Source organism: Dunckerocampus dactyliophorus, chromosome 4 (genome assembly GCF_027744805.1).
Source record: "Dunckerocampus dactyliophorus isolate RoL2022-P2 chromosome 4, RoL_Ddac_1.1, whole genome shotgun sequence".
In the NCBI taxonomy this organism is placed as follows: domain Eukaryota; kingdom Metazoa; phylum Chordata; class Actinopteri; order Syngnathiformes; family Syngnathidae; genus Dunckerocampus; species Dunckerocampus dactyliophorus.
The window spans coordinates 16,751,005-16,774,562 of NC_072822.1; the positions used below are offsets into that span (position 1 = coordinate 16,751,005).

Consider the following 23,558-nt stretch of genomic DNA (forward strand, 5'->3'; position numbering starts at 1 on the left):
AAGTTTACCTATGGCACTGTGTAGAGTGTCCAAAGCAAGCCAGTCTATTCCAGTTGAGGGTAGCTGCTTTCACCGCAGTAGATCCACTGTCAGTAGTTACACACACACACACACACACACACACACACGCACACGCAAACCAACACCACCTCCAAGGTCGAACAAGTGTTTTGTTGTTTGCTCTGCTTTCTCGGCCATCGCTGGACCGTGCTGGTGGTAGATATGAAGCACCAATGCGTCAATACAGTGCACCGCGGCGCGCAGTCGCAGGGAAAACACATCATCAACTCTACGTTTGAAAATATAAATTCTACCGGTATACGTCATTTTCTTATGATTAGAAGGATTAATACCGGTATATAAAAATTATCGCCTAACCCTGTCATTGACAATAATATTTACATTTGTTTGATAATCTGAAACATTTAAGTGTGACAAACATGCAAACAAAATAAGAAATCAGGAAGGGGGCAAACACTATTTCAGACCACAGTACATGCTCTGCTTTTGCAAAAAAAAACCCACTTGATGTATGATGGGCCTTTTTTAATATACTCATGTACAGTAATCCCTCGTTTATCGCAGTTCATTGATTGACCTGTTCGTGATAAGTGAATTTTCCATAGATTTTGCTTGTGTGTCACAGTAAATGTGTTGCCGGTGCTAGTAGGGGAGCAGAATGGTGGACAGGAACTGACGACAGGTTTCAGAGTTGAGTTTTAGCTTGTTGTTGGTTATGGCAGTACTAGTATTATGTTGTTATTATTGTGGCAGTTGTGAGATCATTTAAACTTGGAATAAAAGCCTGTTGTTCCTGCGATGAAATCTGAAATCTGGTGCTTGTCTCACCGAACAATTACTGCCACCCAGTGACCAATGTAGAATACTACATTCACAATTTGAATGTGTCTTCTTAATGGCTTATAGTTGTGCTTTAGTTCATTTAGCCATTTTTATGCATGAAAATGATTAATATATGCAAAAAAAACAGGTACAATTTTCTTAAATGCATATTTTTGACTAGTAATAGGCCGTATTCAACCATGAAACGGCATGATTTATTAATATATGATTGGAAAAACTGTGATAGAGGGAAGCTGCAAAATTCAAACCGCAGTGTGGCGAGCAACGACTGTGTACCAGTCAGCCCATTATACTTGTTGCCTCTTGTTCAATAAACACACCACATACACCAACCATGGCCATCTTTGTCAGACACTTGACAAGTTAATTACTTTTCTCTTGCTTTCCCCTGCTATCTTCCTCCTTCAACACTGGCCTCTTAGGTGGCTGTTAAGAACAACATTGACGTCTTCTACTTCAGCTGCCAGTACCCTATCAGCATGCTGTTCGTCGAGGATGGGAAGATGGGTGAGTGTTTTTGCTGCAGCTCTTCACTCAATGGCGTCAAATCTTACTAACGTCAGCAAGGCCCAGTCGGTGTGGGCATTTTATTGTCAGAGTGAGTTGGATACATTTACATTGTATCTTATAAACATGTGTACTGTATATGTGGCTGCAAGCTAACGCTCCAAAACAAGAAACATTGTTTGTTTAATCACATTGTGTACATTTTACCACAAAGCCTTTGGACTCATGCTTGTCTTATATGCAGAGCGGCAGGTGTTCCTCGCCACATGGAAAGATATTCCGAATGACAATGAGTTGCAGTTCCAGCTCAAAGACTGTCATCTCAACTCAGGTGGGAATTACTTCACTGTAGAGCGGCATCACGTTCTCATATTGTCTGGGGTTTTTCCAAATAGTTATATTCACAAGCAGCAAATAGCATTTAATGACAATTCATCATTCACATCACCCTGTTTATGGGTTATTCATAAGTTGCAGCTGAGCTAGAGAGGAATTGCTAATGACAGCTTAATAGTTATTTTCCCCTCACAGATTTTTTTTTTTTTATATCCTTTTTGGAAAAAAGTTTCAGTTGCTACTGCAGCGCATCAGCAAGTCAGAGCCAGAAAAGGAAAGTGAATTATTAACTAGACTTTTGCAGCGCTGTCGGATGACAAGTTTTCCTCTGGAGCATTGTGATGCTACATTTGGATAGCAGCATTGGAGTAGTGGCTTTTCCAGTCTTATTAGGGTGCAAATGTCTCCCCTGAGCCAATGATTTTCTTCCTTTTACCTATTTGTTGACTAAACAGATGGTGCCTCGAGCAAACTGCAGGGCAGCAACATCTTCACCATAGCCAAGCGAACCGTAGAAGGTCAGGACATGCTGTACCAGTCCATGAAACTCACCAATGGAATTTGGGTGCTAGCCGAGCTGAGGATGCAGTTCGGAAACTCCACCTACATGGTGAGTTCACATAGGGTTTCCCAAACGGTAGATCACAACCCAAATGAAAAGTTTGCTCTCCCATGGCATTGAATTGATCACAACTGATCACAACACGACTGTTCAGGTAGTCTTAGAAGACATTTCGTGTCTCATCCAAGCAGGCTTCATCAGTTCATGCTCAAAGACTAAGTGGGACACACAACAGTAGACTAGATAGCACAGCTCTAGTCTGACAGCTTGGTGCAAAGTCCAATCTATCCTCTAAAGGAGTAAGCAGGTTCAGGTAGGAATGTTTTGGCTCTTCAGTGGTGTCAAATGACGATTGTTAGGATACAATGGAGTGGGGCCTCTGCCCGCCAATGATGACCCACCTAAAACAAGGTGGGAATTTGCCTTGTTTATATGTTACAGGCTCAAAGACTGATTCTTTTAGAAAATGATGAAAGGACTGCATTGTCTGTGGTGTTGTATGTGTAAAGGTCGTGTTGTAGACCCCACCCACGTTCAGATATGGCTTCTCAACCTTAACGTAGATGGCTTCCCCTCAAACCTCTTTCAAACCATTGGGCTTCTCTGTCCAGAATGTATACATTTTTGTCCTCAAAAGAGTGCTGTTTCTCTTTGAGGTGTGCAGGTAGACCACAGAGCCATGCGCCTACTCAGTGGCTGCTTGGTTTTTCCAATGTAAAAACAGGTGCATTTCTCACTGCACTGGACAGCATACACCAGATTGTTCTTCTGGGTATGGGGTGTCCAGTCTTTTTGATTTTTATTTGATTTATTTTTTTAATCCTTCTGAGTTTCTCAAATAGATCTGAGACATATAGGATGACAATTTTATTGCGTATGCTTCTGGACATTCTGGACAGAGAAGAGAAGAGGATTGAGGGAAGCCATCTACATTAATGTTGAGAAGCCATCTCCGAACAGGGTGGTGTTGTAAACACCACCTTTCTCCCACATACAATGCTGCCCTTTTATCTCTTTCTAAAAGACTGAGTCATTTAGCCTCTCACAAATAATGAATGGGATGGGAATCTGAATGGGATGCATTAAAGTTTGCTCCCTCCCTTGAGCCCAATCTTGCGTTATAACGTATATTGCCTTGAAGGGACTCTTTGCAACTGGTTCAAAATTACGTTTTTTAAAAACTAAAAAATATAAGAACGACAACGCCAGCTGACATTTGTTACCAATAGTGGTTTAAAATATCAGATTGGGGGAAAAAGTTGTATTTTTTACAACTACAAATTAAATTTCCTAAAAATGACTGCAAGGCCCGCACAGTGGCCTAGTGGTAAGCATGTTGGCCACACAGTCAGGGGATCAGGAAGATCTTTGAATCTCCCTTGGCCATCTCTGTGTGGCGTTTGCATGTTCTCCTCGTGCTTGCGTACGTTTTCTCCGGGTACTCTGTTTTCCTCCCACATTAACATGCATGTTAGGCTAATTGGCGGCTCTAAATTGTACATAGGTATGAACGTGAGTGTGAATGATTGTTTGTCTACATGTGCCCGGCGATTGGCTGGCGACCAGTTCATCTCTCGCCCGAAGTCAGCTGGGATAGGCTCCAGCATACCCGCGACCCTAGTAAGGATAGGTGGCATAGAAGATGGATGGATGGATGGATGGATGGAAAAATGACTGCAGTTCATAGTTGTCACTCACGACGTAGCATGTGCACATACATAAAAGCAGTCCCACAGAGGCGACCATCAATTTGCAGTCATCGTTATAATAAGCTATACATTCAATGATAGCTCACACTAGTAGCCAAATTTTGCCAAATCGCAATCATAAGCTGACAACAAACATAACTTAAGAGGGAGGGATATACTTGCAGCCATGGAATCGCTGCAAACAGTCCCTTTAACATTGACATATACACTATAGGTCAAACGTTTTCGAAACGTTTGTAATTTCTCTGGAGGAAAAACCTACATTTTTAAGGTTAAGATGGTCTGTCTCTCTTCCATTTTTGTAGCAACAAATTACTTTCTCCAGTACAATGCCGTTCGACTGATGTTCACGAGGGTGTAGTACCACAGTACCACCACTGAACACTGTTTTTATGCAGACAGAGAAGGTAGTAAGTACTCCAGAACTTGGAACACCTGTAGAAATTAGTTGCACCAACTGCCAAGGCTTGATCAACAGCTTTAAATTGTTGGCCCATTTTGTGGTCACTGAAACAGGCCTTTATGTATAATTATGAAATACACATTTTTCAGTTTTGGGTAACCTTAGATTTTTTTTGTTGTTGTTGTTGTTGTTTTACCTCTGGCACTTCACCCTTACCTTTGTACCATTCAAAGCTATTTATTGGACTTGAACAACTTGAATTTCAATAAATAACTGGGAAAATTGGGGTGTTCTATAACTTTTGACCGGTAGTGTATGTAACGTTTGAACACACGTTCTCATTCAATGAACACTTGGGATTATGTACTTAACAAAAAAGTGTGACATAACTCTAAGTAGGTCTCATATTTTAGACATATATTTTATGTCTTAGAATTTTTTTTTGATAGCGCTGCAAACCCTTGATGTTCTCTCAATGAGCTTCATTAGGAAGTCACCTGAAATGGTTTTCACTTCACAGGTGTAAATTGTCAGGGTTACTTAGTGGAATTCCTTGCCTTATTAATGGGGTTGGGACCATGGGGTTGTATTGTGTGTGTGTGTGTGTCCAAACTTTTGGCCTGTACTGCGTATATTTATGAATTCATGATAACTGCAGACGTTAATTTATTACAGCTAACTTGTATCAAAAGCTTGATGCCAGGAAAATGGGTATAATCAGTAAACACAATCTTTCAATCCATAAAGACTAATGTTTTGTAAAGCAACTGTATTGACAATTATAATTGACCTTCTCTACAGTCACAAACAAAAAAAGACGAGTAGAAAATGAGGACATGATGTTAGGGATGTGCAGTAATGAGAGGTGAGCGTGATGACAGGGAAGGCAGGCGATGATTGCTCTATGACTCTAATATTAGTGTGCATGTGTGCTTGTCAGCTTCTGTCTGTCACGGTGTTATCTGTGATGTTGCGTGTCTGCGATTGTCCCAGCTTTGATGGATCATGTTTGGCTTAGAAGTTCCGCATGATCGGTCCTGAATGACAACCTTGATGTGACCTGCTGCACATATCATCTTTTTATTCATAAGCTGTCTTTTTGTTTTGTACAGGATAGACTGCTCAATTGGTCTACTCCTAACCATTTCATAATATGAATTTTAAACTGTTGTACTGCCTGGCAACTAATGCAATGTGTGTATAAATACACACGTGGGCAACAGTACACTTGCACGTCTTGCACACTTGAATCTATTTATTCATTTTCTACCACTTATCCTGTTTAGGGTCATGAATCAGCTGGAGCCTATCCCAGCTGACTTTGGGTGATAGGCAGGGTACACCCTGGACTGGTCACCAGTCAATCGACACAAACAACCATTCAGTCACATTCACACCTATGGACGATTTAGAGGTTAACCAAGTAACCTAACATGCATATTTTTCGACTGTGGGAGGAAACCACCACAACTATAACCTCAATAATTTAAAATGTCAAAATAAATGTTGTAGTTTACAATAATGAATACAGTATTACTACAAATAAACATACTGTATTTTTAAAATCTTTATAAAGTCAAAATGTACTTGTTTGTTATTAATTGAATTGTATTTTATTGGAGGTCATATATGTGCAGGTGTACCTAATATTGTGGTCAGTGAATGTATTTTCTTGCGTCCACATGAAGTGCACACTGAAGTAAAAGCAGATTTCTTCTGTAAGGATTTACGTTTGTTTGGTTTAATATTTGCTGTTGGCAGTGTGCATTGTACTTCCCTGTGTTCCCTCATTAACTCACATTCACCATTTAGTGTGCCGCACTGCCTATGTGTGTTTTTGCCATGACGTTGAGGTTGTTGCTCATTAGTAATAAAAAGAGAAGCTGGGGCTGGTGCTCCATGTTCACTGTTTATTCTGACGCTTACTCCGAGCTGCTGCACTTTTTATCTTGGCATGGCACGCTCAAGCCATGCCAGCTGAGGCTATTTTTAGATCTGAAGGAGCAAGGCCTTGCCACTGCGCTTTTTTTTTGGTCTCTCTTGCACTCCCAAAGCAAACATGTTAACACTAATTGTACCATTGGCTGAACAGAAAAGTAGAATAGTTTCACTTTAGCTGCTCCCCAAAGGAAAAACTTTAATTGGCTTCAGCTCTCTCATGATACTTCGCTCCTTGTACTTGCATATTATGGTCTCGTCCCAGTTCTGCACTTCACTTCTATCAGGTTGGACTGAAAATTAGATTGAATGGCGAGAGCAACCATCTCATTCCGCAAGAACAATGTCATGAAAGTGAAATGGGAGAAACAATTGGAGCTTTCAGAGAAAAACAATTTGTACTCTCTTAGGTTTCAGTGGGGCATATCTTATCTTCTTGACAGAAAGCCATTTCTGTCATTTTATGTCCCCATAGCAACTATGTGACCACTGACACAGCCAATGAAATATGTGCTGTGTATTTGGGATGGGCACGATAATCGCTGAATTAATCAATTGCATCCTGAAGCAATTTCCTGCAATATAAAGCACACTACTTGGCTGCAACCAGCAAAGGCACTGTTGATTAGGTCTCAACTTGTTTGCAACATGAAGAACAACATGTTGTCATCGATAGGAAGTGTAGCTAAATCCATGAGGACCTCCGATTTTGCAGTACCGTATTTTAAGCAAATATTCTTTGGTGAGCTACTCAACTGATCAGACGGTGAACTACTGGTAGTTCACGAGCTACCTGTTAAGATCCTGTGATAGTGTCACTATTTTAAAGCTGGACACTATGTGTTTGTTAAACAGCGTTTTGAAGACACAAAAAAAGACATAATTACTATAATGGTGACGAGAGCAAGGTTGTTAAGTGATACTTTAAAGAAGTAAGTTAGCACGTGCCCCATCAACATGACAGCCATCATAGTTTTCTTGTTTGTTTTGAAGACAAAATGTCACTGCGGTAAGGAGAAAAAAAAAATTTACATTTTAAATCTGTGGACCAGAGCCTAGGTGGGAAACTATCCAGAGAGACAGTAGATAGAGCCAGGCAAAATGTATAAACAAGGATGGGAGAATAATCTAACTTTAATGCGTGTCAAGTGTGAGCAATCACACACAATAGGCTTAGAGTGTGACAAGCTGTCATCAATTCACTACACATTTCACAGACTTTGTCCATTCTCACGGCAGTAAGGGACGTTCCATGTCAACTCAATACAGCACATGTGCAAGTAGATGAGAAATTAATTTGCAATGGCTCATATTTTAATCGCAAAATGTGACCAATTAGTCATTCTACATTTTTTAAATGTACAATCTTTTAATTGATGGACAGTAAGAAAAAAAAAAGTAAGATGCAACACAACTGTAAATGTATAATTGTACAAATACATTTTCTTTCAAAATGACACAATTGTGATATTACCTTAAGGGGGCGGCAAGAAACTGAGAAAGAAAACTGCAAACACATGCAAACACTGACTAGTTCTGGGAAGTCTCCACCATGGCTGTTTTCTGAAAGCTACATTTTTCAGTAATTTTTCAGTATGTACATGAAATACCTGAAATGTACCTCATAATGTAACATGATATGTTTATTCCTGTGATGCCCAATTTCCTACCTGCTCTCTCATTTAATCTTGCTTGATTCTTGTCTTTCTCAGGTCTCTCTGAAGTGCAGAGCCCCCGAGGTTTCCCAGTGTGTGTTCCAGAGCTATGAAGCGGTGCTGAAGAACTGAGAAGGAAAAACAAACAAACAAAAAAAAAAAACACTGATGGGCCAGATGCCCTCCTCTTCTTCTAAGCCCTTGGCCTCTTGATACTATAGTCAGTTTGTCTTTCATCCAGCTCAATATTGTTTAGTTTCATCTTTTATTCCAGACTACACATTTTGTCTGTCTGATTTTTCCTTTGGTGACTTTGATTCCTACCTAATTTAGCGTGTCTCCTACTAAATGACCTGAATGGTGCAAATGTGCTGGTCCAGCTCTCGACCCTGCCTGAGCCACCTGTCATCATCTCGACTGCTTCCTTGGTTTAGAGGCCCTTGAAACGCTGTCAAGCTTTGCAAGTTGTCATGTTTTCAATGTGGAGCGTCATACTCAGCGTATTCATTTTGAATTGCAATGCCCCCCAATGTAAGCTTTAACTGTTCTTCCGTGGATGTCAGATGGAAGTTGGTTGTCTGGGATATATCATAGTGTGTTTCTTCAATTTTTACACTCGTGTCAGCAGCCCTCTTCTCTCGCTCTCTCTCTCTCTCTCTATCTTAGTCATTCCAGTGTTCAGGTGTAGAGTGTGGAGTGGCCTGGAGATGAGGAGGAATAACTCGAAATGATGAAGTTGTGGTTTGTAACATTCTCAAGTAGTCAGTGTGCGCGTTTTGTATGGCAAGTAAGAACAGCACTCTGTCACTCATCCTGTGTGTGAAGGATGGCTTCTGTGAGAAATGTTGGATCAGATTTTTTTTTTTTTGATTGACAGAATTCTGATCTATGTGTGTACGTCATCTAAAAGAATATTAAAAAGTCTTGATCAATTAATCCGCTCTGCCTTTTTTTTCAGGTGTGTTTCAGGCTAATCCTGTCCATATTATGATGCACCACAACCACCTCCTCAGAGTTTTATTACACAACTTTAAATTGAAGGCCAAGAGATGCGGTCAGCTAGCTCAAAATGCCAGAGAGGTAATGAATGTAATACTGGTTAAATCACAGTGTTGCATATGACATCGTCAGTCTTGAGTAGTGAGAGCTTTGAAGTGAGTGATGTCACGATCATCGTGTGGGTTTTTTTTTTTGCCACTGACCATCTTGTAGAAAGTAGTATTTAGGCTCTGATGGCAGCTAAAAAGCAGTGACATCCCCAAATTAACATTTTCACAAGCCAATCTTTACAGTTTCAGTTGGAAGCTTACATACAGTCTGCTTGAATGTTATACATGGATATACAATGGATTTTCTTGAATTTTACACAGCGTCAGAATTATACATACAGGTTTAAATGTATACATACAGTTACCTAAATATTGCAATGGTGCTGAAAGTTCCAGAATGCTTTTTAACTTGACAGGGCTAAGCCCTATTTTCTCTCTACCTCCCATAAGCTGTTGGAACGGCGCCGGTGCCTGATTAGTCGCGTAGTTGAACTCAGCCTTACCGAAGGAGCCAAGCTGGTTTTAGACCCCACAATGACCAAGTCCTTGCCCTTATTACCTACATCAGGGCCGTTTACCAACGTGGTCTCAAGACAGGGACTGATCTGGTTGACCTCTCTTTGGTATAGATTGCAGTGTGGCGATGTGGCCTCCTTCTGAAGGCCTGTCTCATCCAAGTGTGTCAGACAAACAGAAGATTGCAGATCAGAAAAGCTCAACCAGAACCCTGAATGAATTCCCCAGTGATCTTTCCAAGCACCGGTGCTCTTTATTGTCTACAGCCATGGCCAAAAACATAGGCATGTTTGGCATGCCATTGTTGTGAAAGTTTTTGGCGCTGATGGTTCGTTATCTTTAATGCTTCCAAATAAGTTACGGAAACAATAGCTCACTTTGAACAGTTTAATGATACACAGCTGCGGAGCCTTGTCTTCCACACGGGTGCAGCAGCAAGTTCGAGGCACTTCAGGTCAGATGTCCTTTTACCTAGCTTAGCCCCCCCCCTTGCGCAGGGGGGGAGGCCATCCTATCGCATGTCTCTGTGTGACACGGTGATCTTAGCTGGTTGGAGCCGCTCAATCCAAAGTGTGCCAAAGGTGGTTATAAAGGATAAGATACAAGGCCAGAAGCAAATCATACAGTGAATAGAAGAGTCTGCTCTGGGCATGCTATCTAACATGTGCCAAGAGAGGCCTTTATGTAACCACATCTAACAGTTGGCATGGCTTCGTGACATGCATAGGGCCACTTCTAGGATATTGGCATATGCAAATTATCTTGCTTTGGCCGGCCAATCCACATGTTTTTACAAACTCAACTCCACACTCACAGAAGACCTTAAGAAGATGGTGAACTACACATACTGGCACCTTTGTCCCAACCCTACCAAGACTACAGTCACTGATTTCCATTTCAGCATCAGATAGGCTTGGACTGAACTCAAGGTCTTCTTCTGTGGTAAGCCTGTGAAGAATGAACCACTTCCCAAATATCTTTGGGCACGCTAGAACGCAGCCTGACCTTTCGAGAATACTTAAGGAGGGTAGCTGGAAAGCTCAACACCAGGATTAACATCATCCGCCAGTTAGCAGGGAACGGCTAGGGCTCTGATGCGCGCACACATCCTAAAATGCACTGCCACACCAAGCAGTTCGACACGATCCTCAATTCTGCAATGAGAATAGTCTCTGAAGCCATCACCTACCCTGTGGCTGCCGACTCTGTCTCACACAACTCCTCCCATAAGACGTCAAGAGATGTTCCATAAGGCTGCTGTCCTCATTGACGCCAAGCTTGTCCTTCCTTTCCATGAGGACTTAGACAACCTTCCAAACTTTCCACTGAAATCTTGCAAACCTTTCTGGCAGTTGGCGAAGTCCCTTCAAGATAGGATTTTCAACTTAAACAAAGAGTGGCAGAGATTATGGGAAGAAACTGAATTTCCTAACCAACACCTCACCGAGGACCCCACATCAAAACCAGCTGGCTTTGGCCTTCCAAGAAAGCAGTGGGTGTCCCTTAATGGGGTGTCTTAGCATGGGTTGTGCAGAGCCTGTCATGTCCATCGGTGGAAAGATAAAAGACAGCCCAGCGTGTGACTGTGGTTTTCCTGATCAGACAGTGTTGCATGTTGTGCAAGACTGCCCCCTGTCAAAGTGGCTTCGAGGCAATCAGCGACACAGCAGCCTGGCTTAGCAGCCTGTACTTACCACTCTAGCTCTTCATATATCATACAATCAGATGAAGATATAAATGGAGATTAGCCAGGCTACCATTGGGTGCCAGACCTGATGAACATGTGTCTTTTAAAGACATGAAGACCAGAAGAAAGTTGGTGGAATGAGAAGATATATTTTTCTTTGTCTTTGTTGTACACTTGGCCGGAAAAATTGGTTGCCCTGTAATAATGTAAAATATTATTATTATGTCTTAAGTCTGCAAAGATGAATATCCTTCAGGTCTGGCGCCCCTGTTGACCTGGCTAAACCTTCGTCTTTTTCTATCAAGGTGCATCATTTCCTGTTTTGGGAATTTTTATTTTGCATTTGTTTTTGATCCTGCAGCGTTTATGTGATTTCAGCATTTTCCCATTGCATTTGTTACATGGTGTTGCTGCGTGTTTTCCCCCTGTTGGTAGCAGATGTCATCTTAAGGCACTTTGCACATGGATCAAGTCTTGAACCCCACATGAGCGAGCACTTTGCGGCAAGGAACCTTAAGACATCTTAAACAACAAATAGGTGCACACCCCGGATGACCTAAGGTGTTCTCGTCTGCTTTTGGCTCTTGAAGCCATGACCCTGCAGCTTCCTCGACTCCGCATACAAAGTCAGCCTCCTCTCTGTCTTTTTCCGCTAAAGTCTTGGGCTTTAACCACCACCGCCGAATGCATCCTCAAGTCAGAGTGCATCCTCTGAAACGCCGCTTTAGGGAGCTCAGCGTGGATTTCAGCCGCTCTGCTTGAAGAGGGAGTCAAGGCCCCACTCGTGTGGGCTCTACATTGAGTGAAGAAGGTCATATGCTGATTTACTGACCGTGCGCCACTTCTTCTTCCTCATAGTCAATGTCATGCTGTGTGCAAAGCTGTGACTATTGTCCCTGATTTGTAGATGATCAATAATATTGATCGGGTGTTGTGAATGCCTGCCAACAGAGGGCGTCACTGAACTGGACACAAGGCTCATGGTGCATAGGTGCAGTGATTGACTTCCATATTGATTTGTACAGAGAATTCATTTAGTTTCTACTCTATATGGAATACTTTCTCAAAGATGTCACAAACCCAAAAATCCTACACCGCAGACAACGCTCAATTACATGCACAGCTTGAAATCAAATGTGGTTGCTGACTTATTGATTGCTTTTGGATTGATGAGTAATGTTTAAGATCATCACAGTAATACTCTAAGCAACCAGCAACACCAGGCATGCTGGATGTGCGCCAATCCCCCTTTTTGTGTTTCATCAGCAGTTCACTGGAGTGGGCTGTGCTAATGAATAGCTTTTTATCAATGTCTCACCAGCACTTTTATACCTGGCTGCTTCTGTTAATGGATGACCAAGATTTAGCATGCAGTTCACTCTTTCTGGCTCTACCACCAAGCTCTCCCAATTTCTCTTGCCAATCTTTATGACGAGTGAAACAGGAAAAGAGGCCAAGCCGCCTCACACAATTAAGCTAACTGGACACATCATTAGGTACACCTGCACAATCTAATGAAATCTGCATATCCCGCTGGACGTATTCCAGATTTTCTCATGCATTTAAATATGCAAGTTGATAAAAGCAGAGTGTCTCCTTAAGAGACAAACAATACTGTGCAAAGTCTTGTGCCACCGCTAGTTTTATTGTTTGAATGAACCTCCTCTTGATTTTTCTCCAGCTGCTGTTGCTGGCGATATTCCCCTTAAGTCCTTTATTTATGGTTGCTTTATTCAGCAACATGGGTGGTGCAAAATAATAGAAATGGTGCTCAATGTGATATTGTGCACTGCAAACAAGCACGATAATAACTGACTGCTAAGCCTTTATCTGGCAACGAAACATGTTTGGTCACTAATGTACAGTAGGTATTAAAACAATTTGAATTAATAAAATATTGATGGCAAAATAAATATATAAAATTATATATATATATATATATATATATATATATATATATATATATATATATAATATTTTTTAAAAAACAATAGCAAGATTTATCCATTTTCTCTACCGTTCGCCGTCATAGTGGTTATGGATGAACTGGAGCCTACCCCACGATTTGAGGCAGGTTACGTATATGAGTAATAAATAATGTAATTTGCACTTTTTAAATGGAAAAACATATGCATTTAAACAATCCTGAGGTTTTGTTTTTATCTGGAAAAAAATGTTTTTTGTGTGTTTAGGTGAAAAATAAACACAAATACAAAATAAGTAAAAAATGAAAATAGATCAAATGAATAATAAAATATAAATACAAAATGAATAATGATCAAATAAAACGTTAATATAAAATAAAAGATAAAACTAAATATGATGTATTACTGTTAAATACTGAAATTAAAATAAAGTTATACCATAATAAAACATACAGTCAAATAAGTCTTATACTTTTTTTGTCCAGGATTTAAATGATTAATTTGGATATTTATTGTAATGTAATACATTGTTATGTAATACCTTTATGTAATACCTCTGTGATTATCCTTGAAAGGGCATAATTTTCTTGTATTGGCTCTCATTAGCTGTACCTAATAATGTGGCCACTGTGTTCGTGGATAAAGATTAGTTGTTCGTTTTTAGAAAGATGTTAGATGAGTAAATTCATGAAGGAAGGTTACAATCTCCACGGGAGGCCTGCACATGGAAGTAGTGTCACTAAGTGGTTCCTTGGCCATGGCAGGCTACATGCTGACCCCCACCTAGCAGTGATGGATGAGGCTCATCGTCCCTGCCCTGGCCATGGACCCTATCCGTTTATAAATCGTGTCCCTCAGCGAGATGACGTGTAGTCCTGCATCTCTGTGTGACAGCTTCCACGTTGCATCACATGATCTTGTGGGAGTGAGGGAGAGAGAGAGAGAGAGAGAGAGAGAGAAAGTGGTGTCTTCCCATCCGCAGACGCACGGTGCTCGTCAATAGGATGCCATTACACAAACCCCACACCCGACGTTCTGCCTGGATTACTTATGTCTCCTTAAAATGACCTAAAGCTGAATCGTCGATGGAAGAAAGAAGATCATGTCCCTGTGTGTGATTCCACCACACGTGGAGCGCGTCTCGGCGCCGCGTGATGGAGGTACGTGGAAGCGGTGCTCGGTGGCCATGAAGAAGCGATGAAGACACCGAGGGCTCCTGCCAAGGTCAGATTGGAGCCTGCTGTGTCCATGTGGAGGGCACCGAGGTGGACTTCCGCGCAGCTGTGACGTCTTGCATGTGGAGCCACAGTACGTGGGGCTTTACTAGTGACAAACTGTCTTTCCTTTCACTCCACAGGATGCCATTACAGACAACACACTGGCTGCGTGGATGACTCGTTCCCGCCTCCAGCTCGGAGTTGTAACTTTGTAATCCACGAGTGGGAGATTTGAGTTTTCCATTGGCCGTGGTGGCTGTCCATGGTGCTGACCCCGGGCTCCAGGAATGGTGGAGACGCTGAGTATCGCCGTCATCGGTGCTCCCGGAGTGGGCAAAACTTGTATAATCCGCCAGTTCATCTACAACGACTTCTCAGAGGTCTACACGCCGACCCGGTCCAGATATGTGTACCGACCCTCCGTCATTCTCAACGGCAGCATGTACGAGCTGAAGGTCCTGGACGTCCCGCCGATCTCATCCTTCCCGTCCAGCTCCAGTCAGGTACCACAACGCACACATGAGAACATACCTGGACATGACACGAACATGAGTCTATTACACAAGCTTCTCTCATGTCGAAAACTCACACAGTAAGTCATTCTCCAACCTGTGCAATTCAAGTGGGAAAAAACAAACCTGTTGGGTGTAAAATATGAAACAGAATATGACGGTTGTGTAAGTATGCACATCTAAAATGCAATCCGGATGTGGGAGCCACTTCGACACATTTTGTACATTAAAGATGCTAAAACCAATGGAATGTATGTCAATATATGCTAAGCTAAGTGAACAAAACATCCACATCTTAGCCTTGTGTTACAGGTGACAAAGCAAATTAGTGTACTATCTATAATATACCTCATTAATAATTAATTCATTGTCAACAAAGCAGGCCAAAATGCCCCCGGGACACATTTTGGACAGCCCTGAACACATACTGGACATACTGAACACATTCATTGCAAAATGCTGGTCAACATCACATTTGTTTACATCACAAAACCAATTTTCGTATACAAAATAAGAGAAATGTAATTAATCTGGTCCAGCGACCATCAGAACTGAAAGTAAGGGTGAACATAATATTAAAATATACGGTATATTGTGGTTATCTCACAAACGAAGTATAGATATTGATACTTTCACTGTCTGATGTTATTTTCATCTCAGTAATGACACATCAATGATAATGTTTTATTACAGGACTTTTACCAAGAGTCAAAGTGCTTGTTGGGTTGTTTGTACAAAAAATATATCATAAATATTGTAGGTGTTTTCCAATATATTGATTATTACTTAATATCATTATATTATTATTATTATTGGTAGAGCATTGTGATAAAATTGCCTGGCTAGTGAGCCACTTTAACTGCACAGGCACTGTTTTCAGTAACATTTGAATCTGTCATTAACTACGCTTAATTTAAAAACAGTAAATACACGGTCTTATTAACGATAAAGACGAAGGAATAAGATGTAGTGCAAATGTATGGAAGACTTCAAGGTGCTGTCTGTCATGGTTAGGTACTGCAAAGGGAACATACTATATCCTGCCCTCTTCCTGCTAATTTTCGATAGCGTCTTTGAGACTGTGTGTATGTGCGTGCACACTACGGGCATGTCCTTGTGCACGAGTCGTGAGTGAATGACAGTCATTAACGCCACTCCCCTTTTTCCAGCCGAAAGACATAAGTCATTCAGTTTAACCTGTAATGAAGAAAAAAAATGAAGAAAATAGCCTTTTTTTCTGAAATTACTGTTGGTATCATATGCTGGCTGGTGGTTTGTTATATTTTTTGGGTGAAAAAAAAGTGTAATTTGGAGCCATGGAGGAATGCAGGTGGGGTACACCCTGGACTGGCCACCAGTCAATTACAGGACCCATACAGACAAACAACAATTCACAATTCACATCTATGGACAATTTAGAGTATCCAATTAACCTAACATACACGGGACATGGAAGGAAGCCTTAGCTTACCCTCAGAAAATTCACACAAGCACGGAAAGAACATGCAAACTCCGCACAGAGATGTTCCAATTGAGATTAAAACCCTTGAGCTGCTGACTGTGGCATGCTCACATTGGCAGATTTGATTGTATATTTATTTGTAAGTGCAGTGATCCCTCGTTTATCATGGTTAATTGGTTCCAGACCCAACCATGATAAGTCATTTCCGCAAAGTAGGATTCCTTCTTTATACTGCAAATAGAATATTTTTATAATGATGGCACAGAAAACCTATTCACGATCTACTAAATACGTTTTTTAGCATTATTACAGTCCTGTAGACATGCAATAACGCAATCACCTTTAAATGTTATTATTGTTATTACTATGATTATTCTGTTATTATCATTACTGTACCTGCTGCTATATAATTTAAACCTGCTAAATGCCTGTTATTCCAGTGGTCAAGTCTGGTGCTTGTCTCACTGAACAATTACTGACACCTGGTGACCAATGTACAATACTACATTCACAATTTTAATTCGGCTTCTTAGTTCCTTGTCTTTGTATTTTAGTTCATTTAGGCATTTTTATGCTTGAAATGCTTCATTTAGGCAAAAAATACAAAACATTTGCTTCAATATGCATATTTTTTTTTACTAATAATAGGCCGTTTTCAACCACAAAACAGCAAGATTTATTAAGTATATGTTTGATAACCGTGATAGAGTGAAGTCGCACAATTCGAACCGCGATGTGGCGAGGGATGGCTGTACGGTCAGTATTGTCAACTTAGCCAATTTGTAATGAGCAGCCCTTTCCCGTCAGTCTTTTTGGGTAAGAGCGTGTGTGGCATATTTTCACACCAGTGACGTGCGGTGAGGTTCATGGCTGGTGAAAACCCGACTACTTTGGAGGTTTTTTATGTTAATACATGTTGCTCATTAAGAAGGTAACAAGAAAAAGAAGAGAATAATTTACTTTTGTTTAAAAAAAAAAATCCATTGTTTTCAAATATTTCTGAGTCCCATGTATTATTTTTTTTTTATTAACTGGAAAACATTTATGCTCTTATTTGTATATGAAGTACATGAAGCCTTTCCTTTTCCAGGAAAAGTTCTAATACTTTGTTGCAAAGGTCTGATCACCTCCTGGTGAACTTGGGCATACAGTATATCTTGACAGTCAAATTCATTCATTCATTCAGCAGAGCATAAAAATATATTGATTGCATTTGACTTAATGCGAGCTCGCCAGAGCTACTGTGGAAAAAACAAGCAAACAAATGCTGGCTTTTCCTCTATGGCAGAATGGCAGTGACAAGCACCTTCAAGCTCATGCACGCCTGACCCCTTAAGCATGCATTGGTACTGCAAGACCCTCCTGTATGACATTTCTATGTCATTTATTGTCCAATTAGCAAGAACAATGATGTCACACTTACATTAAAGACATTACACCTGCTGTAAAAAGTCAAGATGTATAATAAATGTTTCTGCCACATTCTATTATTCACGATACGCTGACAACAGAACCTGGTAAACACTAAATTGCAGGCGCCATGATCCAACTCAGTGTGCAGTGTGATGGTAAGCAGCCTTAGGATCAGGAAATTAGCAAATTTGGCAATTTTTAATGAAGAAAATGTTAAAAATGTTTGCACTCATACAGAAAACACATTTAGAATACAGTTCAATTGACAAATATTAATATTTGTTTTATGTTCCCATTATTCATTTTTAAAAAAATGTTTCATCATGACTGGTGAGGCTCTGCCTCACCTTCCTCCCCTGACTGCATGTAACTGTTGCACACGCTCCCTTGCAAAAAGTTCTCCAAATCTGAAGGCATCTTGCGTCACAGATTTCTGATTGGATTTAGGTCTGCGTCTGGCAAAGTCATTCATTTGCAGCTTTGGATGTCTGCTTGGACTCATTGTCATGCTGAAGGGTGAAAGTCCTCTTCATTTTCATCTTTCTAACCGACATCTGAAGGTTCTGGAATTTGGAAGTGTTGCTAAGTCCCTCCACCTTGACAGTTCCAGATGAAAAAAAAAACATTTCCAAAGCATGATGCTACCACCATCATATAGTACTTCACTGTGGCAGTGGGAATGGTGTTGTTTATGTCCCTGTCTTTTCCCAACAAAGGAAAGCATCCAGAAAGTTAAAAAATAATCACTTCAGTGTTTTATGGTTGAACCTTTTGGCCACAGTACCAAAACCTGTAATATGTTTGACTGCGTTCTGTGTACCCTGAGAGACACTGACTGCTACTGTACTGCGATTCCTGACGCTATAGTGCGAGACTCTTCTTATTCTTACATCATGTAAATCCATTCTCTTCACACGCCGTGAGTAAAACACTGAGTTTTATTTCTTTCGGCACTCTCAGATGTCCCCGGTATAGTTGCTATGGAGACGCAGCTGACTTAACGCTTCACTTTGACATTTTAAAGTGCCCCCAGTGAGGACAGAATGGCGGCGTGTGTATTGTTATTTATTAACTACGGTGTGTCTTCCTCCCTGATCTCACACTTGCTCCAATGCAGGACGATGCTGCACCTGCTTTTCTCCTTGCCCACTTAAAAATCCAACACCCTGCTAGTTTGACCACAGGTCATATGGCACATCTCAGTAGGACAAGGATAGGCGCACTTCATGTTTCTACAATATAGGAGTTCTTTTTTTTTAACAATGTGACTGTTTACTACCCATGATGCTACGACTATTACAGCCGTTATTGTTTCAGTATTTTACTACATTTTAGCTTTTAGGTCCGTGGTTCTAAATCTGTAATAGTGATTTATTTATCCTGAGAAAGTCATGAATGTGTCACTTTAGACTGAGAATAGCTGTATATTAAACCAGGATTTTGGTGAGTGGATTAAAAAGATGAACTCCCTAACATAGACAATGAATGAGAATTATTTTTGGGGCCAATGCCGATACCGATATTGGTTGCTGAAAAAAGCCGATGTCCGATATATTGGCCGATAACCTATATATCGGCCGATATATGACATAAGAGCATTGATATACATAGGGTATACATGGCGGCTGCTGGTCATTCAAGGAGGGGAAGCTCATTTTTTCCGGCCTACATCATAAATGTGTTTATTTATTGATATGGAAATTCTAGTGTCTGGCATGATGTGCAGCTTGCTAGCAGCTGAGGCTACTGTGTGATCGGCTGTGAGTGTGAGTGATCGTCTCCGCAGCTGCCGCTGCTCCTTTGGGAAAGTAACCGCAGAGTGACAGAAGAGAGTCGCCAAACACAATGCTAGTCGCTTTTAACAAAGACAAAGTTGCTGGGGATCGGTAAAGTCTCCAGATCAGTTCAGAACAACGGAATGAAAAACTTGCTCTGGTGGAGGTTTATACTTTAAGATCGCTGATTGGCTCATTTCACTGTCAATCAAAAAGGGATTCCGCCTCAGACAGATCATCCAGTCATCATGCAGAAGCCGAGCGTCCGGGCCAGCCCACTAACCCATAGACCCCCTGAGACGCTGAACATCCGATGGGCTGGACAAAGCTCAGCCTTAATCCAATGACCGTCCAGTTTCGTGTAGTGGAACAACCCACTGTACGCTTCCCCATTGAAGTCAGTAGACGCTCAGCGTCCAACTGTGTAAAAACACCGTGGTGCTGCGGGGATGAATGAGAAGGAAGTCCCACATCTTTTGATTTTTCAGTATGCGGTGGAAAAAGTTTTGACACCTGTGGCTTGCATGTTGAAGAAAATGAAGCTTTCTTTTCAATTACTGATATTTCCCCCCCTTTCATTTTTTCTAAATAAGATATTATTACTATATATAAACAGTGGTACATACATTTCCGTCAGTAATCCGTACCAAAAGATCTGGTGCAAACTGAATTGTACAAAAACCAAAGCAATCCTTCCCATAAGAAATATATTAAATCCAATTCATCCCTTCCAGATACCAACAATTATGAACAAAAATTACATTTTATGCAGCACAATTACAGTTTTATAAGCAGAAAGCAATGCAAAATGATAATAAATGATGAATGAAGTTGATAACTGAACGCTTTTATTGAAGACTCTTTTTGGCGAAGACGGTGATGAGCGGTGAGGGAGAAGGGAAGGAGATAGGGAGTAGGGGAACCACACCAACAACATCTCAACATCTTCGATCGTTTGTGATCTCGGATCGTTAACACCTTTACAACTTTTGCAACATTAGCGCTCTTGAGAGGGCAGACAAACTTGTTTGTTCCACAGAATGTTGTACAATAACTGAGACGGTGTACAAAAACAACATTTTGGTGGATTAGGAAAACTGGGGAGCTTGAAAACCACGGTGTGTTTCTATACAGTATGTGTGTGTGTGCGTGTGTATACAGTACATATATTTATTTGTTTATTATATAAGAAAATATTAAAAACAGCTCTCAGCATGATGTCGTGCAGCTCACCGCTGTAAACGACATCCACAATAATAAGCACAGTCTAATTGACAATATCTGTACCAAAGACCTAAGTTTTATTGTACTTGTGAAGCCAGAAAGTTTGATGCAAGCTCTTATATTGGATCTCATTAGATTATACAGGTGTATCTCTATTCAAACAATAATCTGTTTTGGTTTTTTTGGAGGCTAACAATCATATCATCTCATGAACCCAGCCGTAATTTTACAGGGCAAATGGTCTAAAAAGGTTTGCATGATGTATGTGTCGGAGACCATGATGTGCACCCCATAGCACCTCAAGTCAAGGTGTGACTCATGTCCTCAAGAGAAAGGCTGCAGAGTGGACGTTTTTCGAGAGGCAAATCTCCAAGGTCACCGCATTTAACTGCCTCACAACACCTGATGTCGACGCGGCTCATTTCTCCCGTCGCAAATAACTAACCTTCCTGAACAACAGCTGTGGCTGTCCACGCTGAGGAGGCGTCATGGAGAAGATGACATCAGGCCGAGGAGGAGGCAGAGAGTGTCTTGAACAGGCTCAGCGCAACGGAACATTTGGCTAGTAACAGTTCACTTGTCTTTTTTTGCCGCTTTAGTGATGACATCTGTGTCATCTGTGTCTAAGGTGCACCCAAAAGCAGCAAGCCCGGCAGGAAAAAACAGACAGTAAACACGTAAAACGAGCAAACAGCACACAGGGCAGACACCAGCAAACAAAATCCACAGAGATTAACAAGATAATGAGGCGAATCTGGACAGAACATGAGTGCAAGGACAGAGCTGCCTGGAGGAGACACTGAAGAAACTGAACATAAAGTCAAGAAAAACTCTTGAGTCCATAAGAAATGTACCGGAAAAGTACCGGTAGTCTTTCCTGGGGACACGAGCTACAGTACATCTTGTATTGCTATAACATCTACAACGACGCCACTGTCAAACAAAAGACACAAAATATGGTCAAAAAAGTCGAACTAGAATCCAGAATCCAAAGAAAATAGGCTGAGGCAGGACCAAATTAGACACATACAGTGCCGAGGTTAAGAAAAATGGAAAAAACGGTCATGGACAACCATCAGTTTGTATATAGTAATCATTATGTACTTTAGAGGGACAAAACAGTACCGCCTCATCATCAGGTGTTTCTGGGTTCCAATCTCGGTTCAAATGTCTCTGTGTGGGTTTACTCCGAGTACTTTGGCTTTTTCCCATAGTCCAAAATTTGGACACTCTAACTTGTCCGTAGTTGTGAATGGTTCTTTGTGTATAGGTGCCCTGTGATTGGCTGGCGACTAGTCCTGGCTGAAGTCAGCAGGGATAGGCATAACATAAGTCAACGTCAACAGCCAGGAGAATGGAGAATGGAGTAAAGACGACAGGATTGTGCCATTTTGATTTAATGCCACCGAAACAAAGAACCAAAATACCTGTGATAACCGTGGAAAGAACTGTGGAGGTCCAAATTTATGTTTGTCTGTCAGTATGTTAGTACGTTCTATGAAAATCGGTTGTGTACTTTTTGCCTTATCTGCATTATTACCAAACAAATGGCAGCCAAAAACAAATACCACTTGCTCGCTAAGTGCGCTTGGCTGAGGTAAAATGAAGAATGTTTTCTTGAGGATCAATAACAATGTTTACAGCATTTAACACTGTCAATAAAGTGGAGACAGGATCACTTACTGTTGACGTATACGTTTGGGAATGATGGTTCACCCCTTTTGTAGAGTTGCAAGGAGAGCTTCATGAGACAGACTGTGTGTGTGTTGAAGTGTGGGCCAAGCTTTGAGTCACACAAGGCTTTTAAGCACACGTGTTGAATCATATCGCAGCACCATTGCATCCCATTGTGACGGGGAAGTGTGGCCTGTTGTCAGTCACAGCCTCAGGAAGGAATCCACAGAGAGAGAAAACCATTAGCTGAGTGCTGTTACAACATTTCTAGGAGCAAGATTTATGGGAACCCCTTTTGCTCAGCAGCTAACCTGCCAGGACATGAGTTTTTTTTCCCTTTTACTTGTTTTTTCATTTAGTTGTTTTGTCTATTCCAGTCATGTGTGAAGCCCTGTTGCCTCGTGTGTCCGTGTCCTCTGTTCATAATGACAGCCTCACACTTGAGTCTGTTTTCACCACATCAGCGTGTGTGTGTGTGTGTGTGTACAGTCGACCCTCAACACATCATGGTTCGAATTTTGTGGCTTTTCTCTATCACGGTTTTTCAAAAATATATTCATTAATAAATCATGCTATTTTGTGGTTGAATAGGGCCTATTATTAGTACAAATATTTATATATTTTTTTCCTGAATTAAGCATTTTCAAGCATAAAAATGAACTAAAATACGAATATACTGTAAGGCATTCAGAAGATGCATTCATGGACACTAGGTTAGTTAGTCAGTAGGTGTCAGTAATGTTACTTTAATGCTCAGTGAGGCACACGTGCATCAGCCTCGATCTTCGGTAAATGCAGATTTGAATGATCTCACCACAGGCACAATAATAATAACTTGATAATCATAATAATAATGCAGGGTACTGTTGCAGCCATAATCCACACCAAACTAGAACTCTGAACCCCGACGTCACTTCCTGTCCTCCACACGTCTGGAACACATATACTGGAACACAAACGAGCACGAGTCATATTTATGTCTTAAATGGCTTATTTCTCTGACTATATCTGCTACATTGGGTAATACGAGTGTAAAGGTGACTATAGGGGTGTTATATCATGTCTAGAGGCCTCTAATAATGTTAAAAACCATATTTAGAAGGTTATAAACAGTTTTTCTATGCTCTAAC

At 41.0% G+C, this 23,558-nt stretch overlaps 2 protein-coding genes across 8 annotated transcripts in view; both read left to right on the plus strand.

The window, feature by feature from the left end:
- Positions 1–8,910, plus strand: part of ap1b1 (adaptor related protein complex 1 subunit beta 1) — a 32,531-nt gene extending 23,621 nt beyond the window's left edge. For all 4 annotated transcript variants that reach the window (XM_054773211.1, XM_054773210.1, XM_054773213.1 and 1 more), the window contains 4 exons: positions 1,287–1,371; positions 1,616–1,702; positions 2,163–2,317; positions 8,032–8,910. In XM_054773211.1, coding sequence (XP_054629186.1) covers positions 1,287–1,371; positions 1,616–1,702; positions 2,163–2,317; positions 8,032–8,106 — 402 coding nt within the window. In that variant the 3' untranslated portion in view covers positions 8,107–8,910. The remainder of the gene's footprint in view (positions 1–1,286; positions 1,372–1,615; positions 1,703–2,162; positions 2,318–8,031) is intronic.
- A 117-nt stretch (positions 8,911–9,027) lies between these two features.
- rasl10a (RAS-like, family 10, member A) overlaps positions 9,028–23,558 on the plus strand; it is a 32,857-nt gene continuing 18,326 nt past the window's right edge. The window contains exons 1-3 of one of the 4 annotated variants that reach the window (XM_054773228.1): positions 9,028–9,054; positions 14,134–14,375; positions 14,509–14,871. In XM_054773228.1, coding sequence (XP_054629203.1) covers positions 14,656–14,871 — 216 coding nt within the window. In that variant the 5' untranslated portion in view covers positions 9,028–9,054; positions 14,134–14,375; positions 14,509–14,655. Of the gene's footprint in view, positions 9,055–14,086; positions 14,417–14,508; positions 14,872–23,558 lie in introns of those variants that run through there. The other 3 variants (XM_054773229.1, XM_054773227.1, XM_054773230.1) reach the window with 3 other exon arrangements.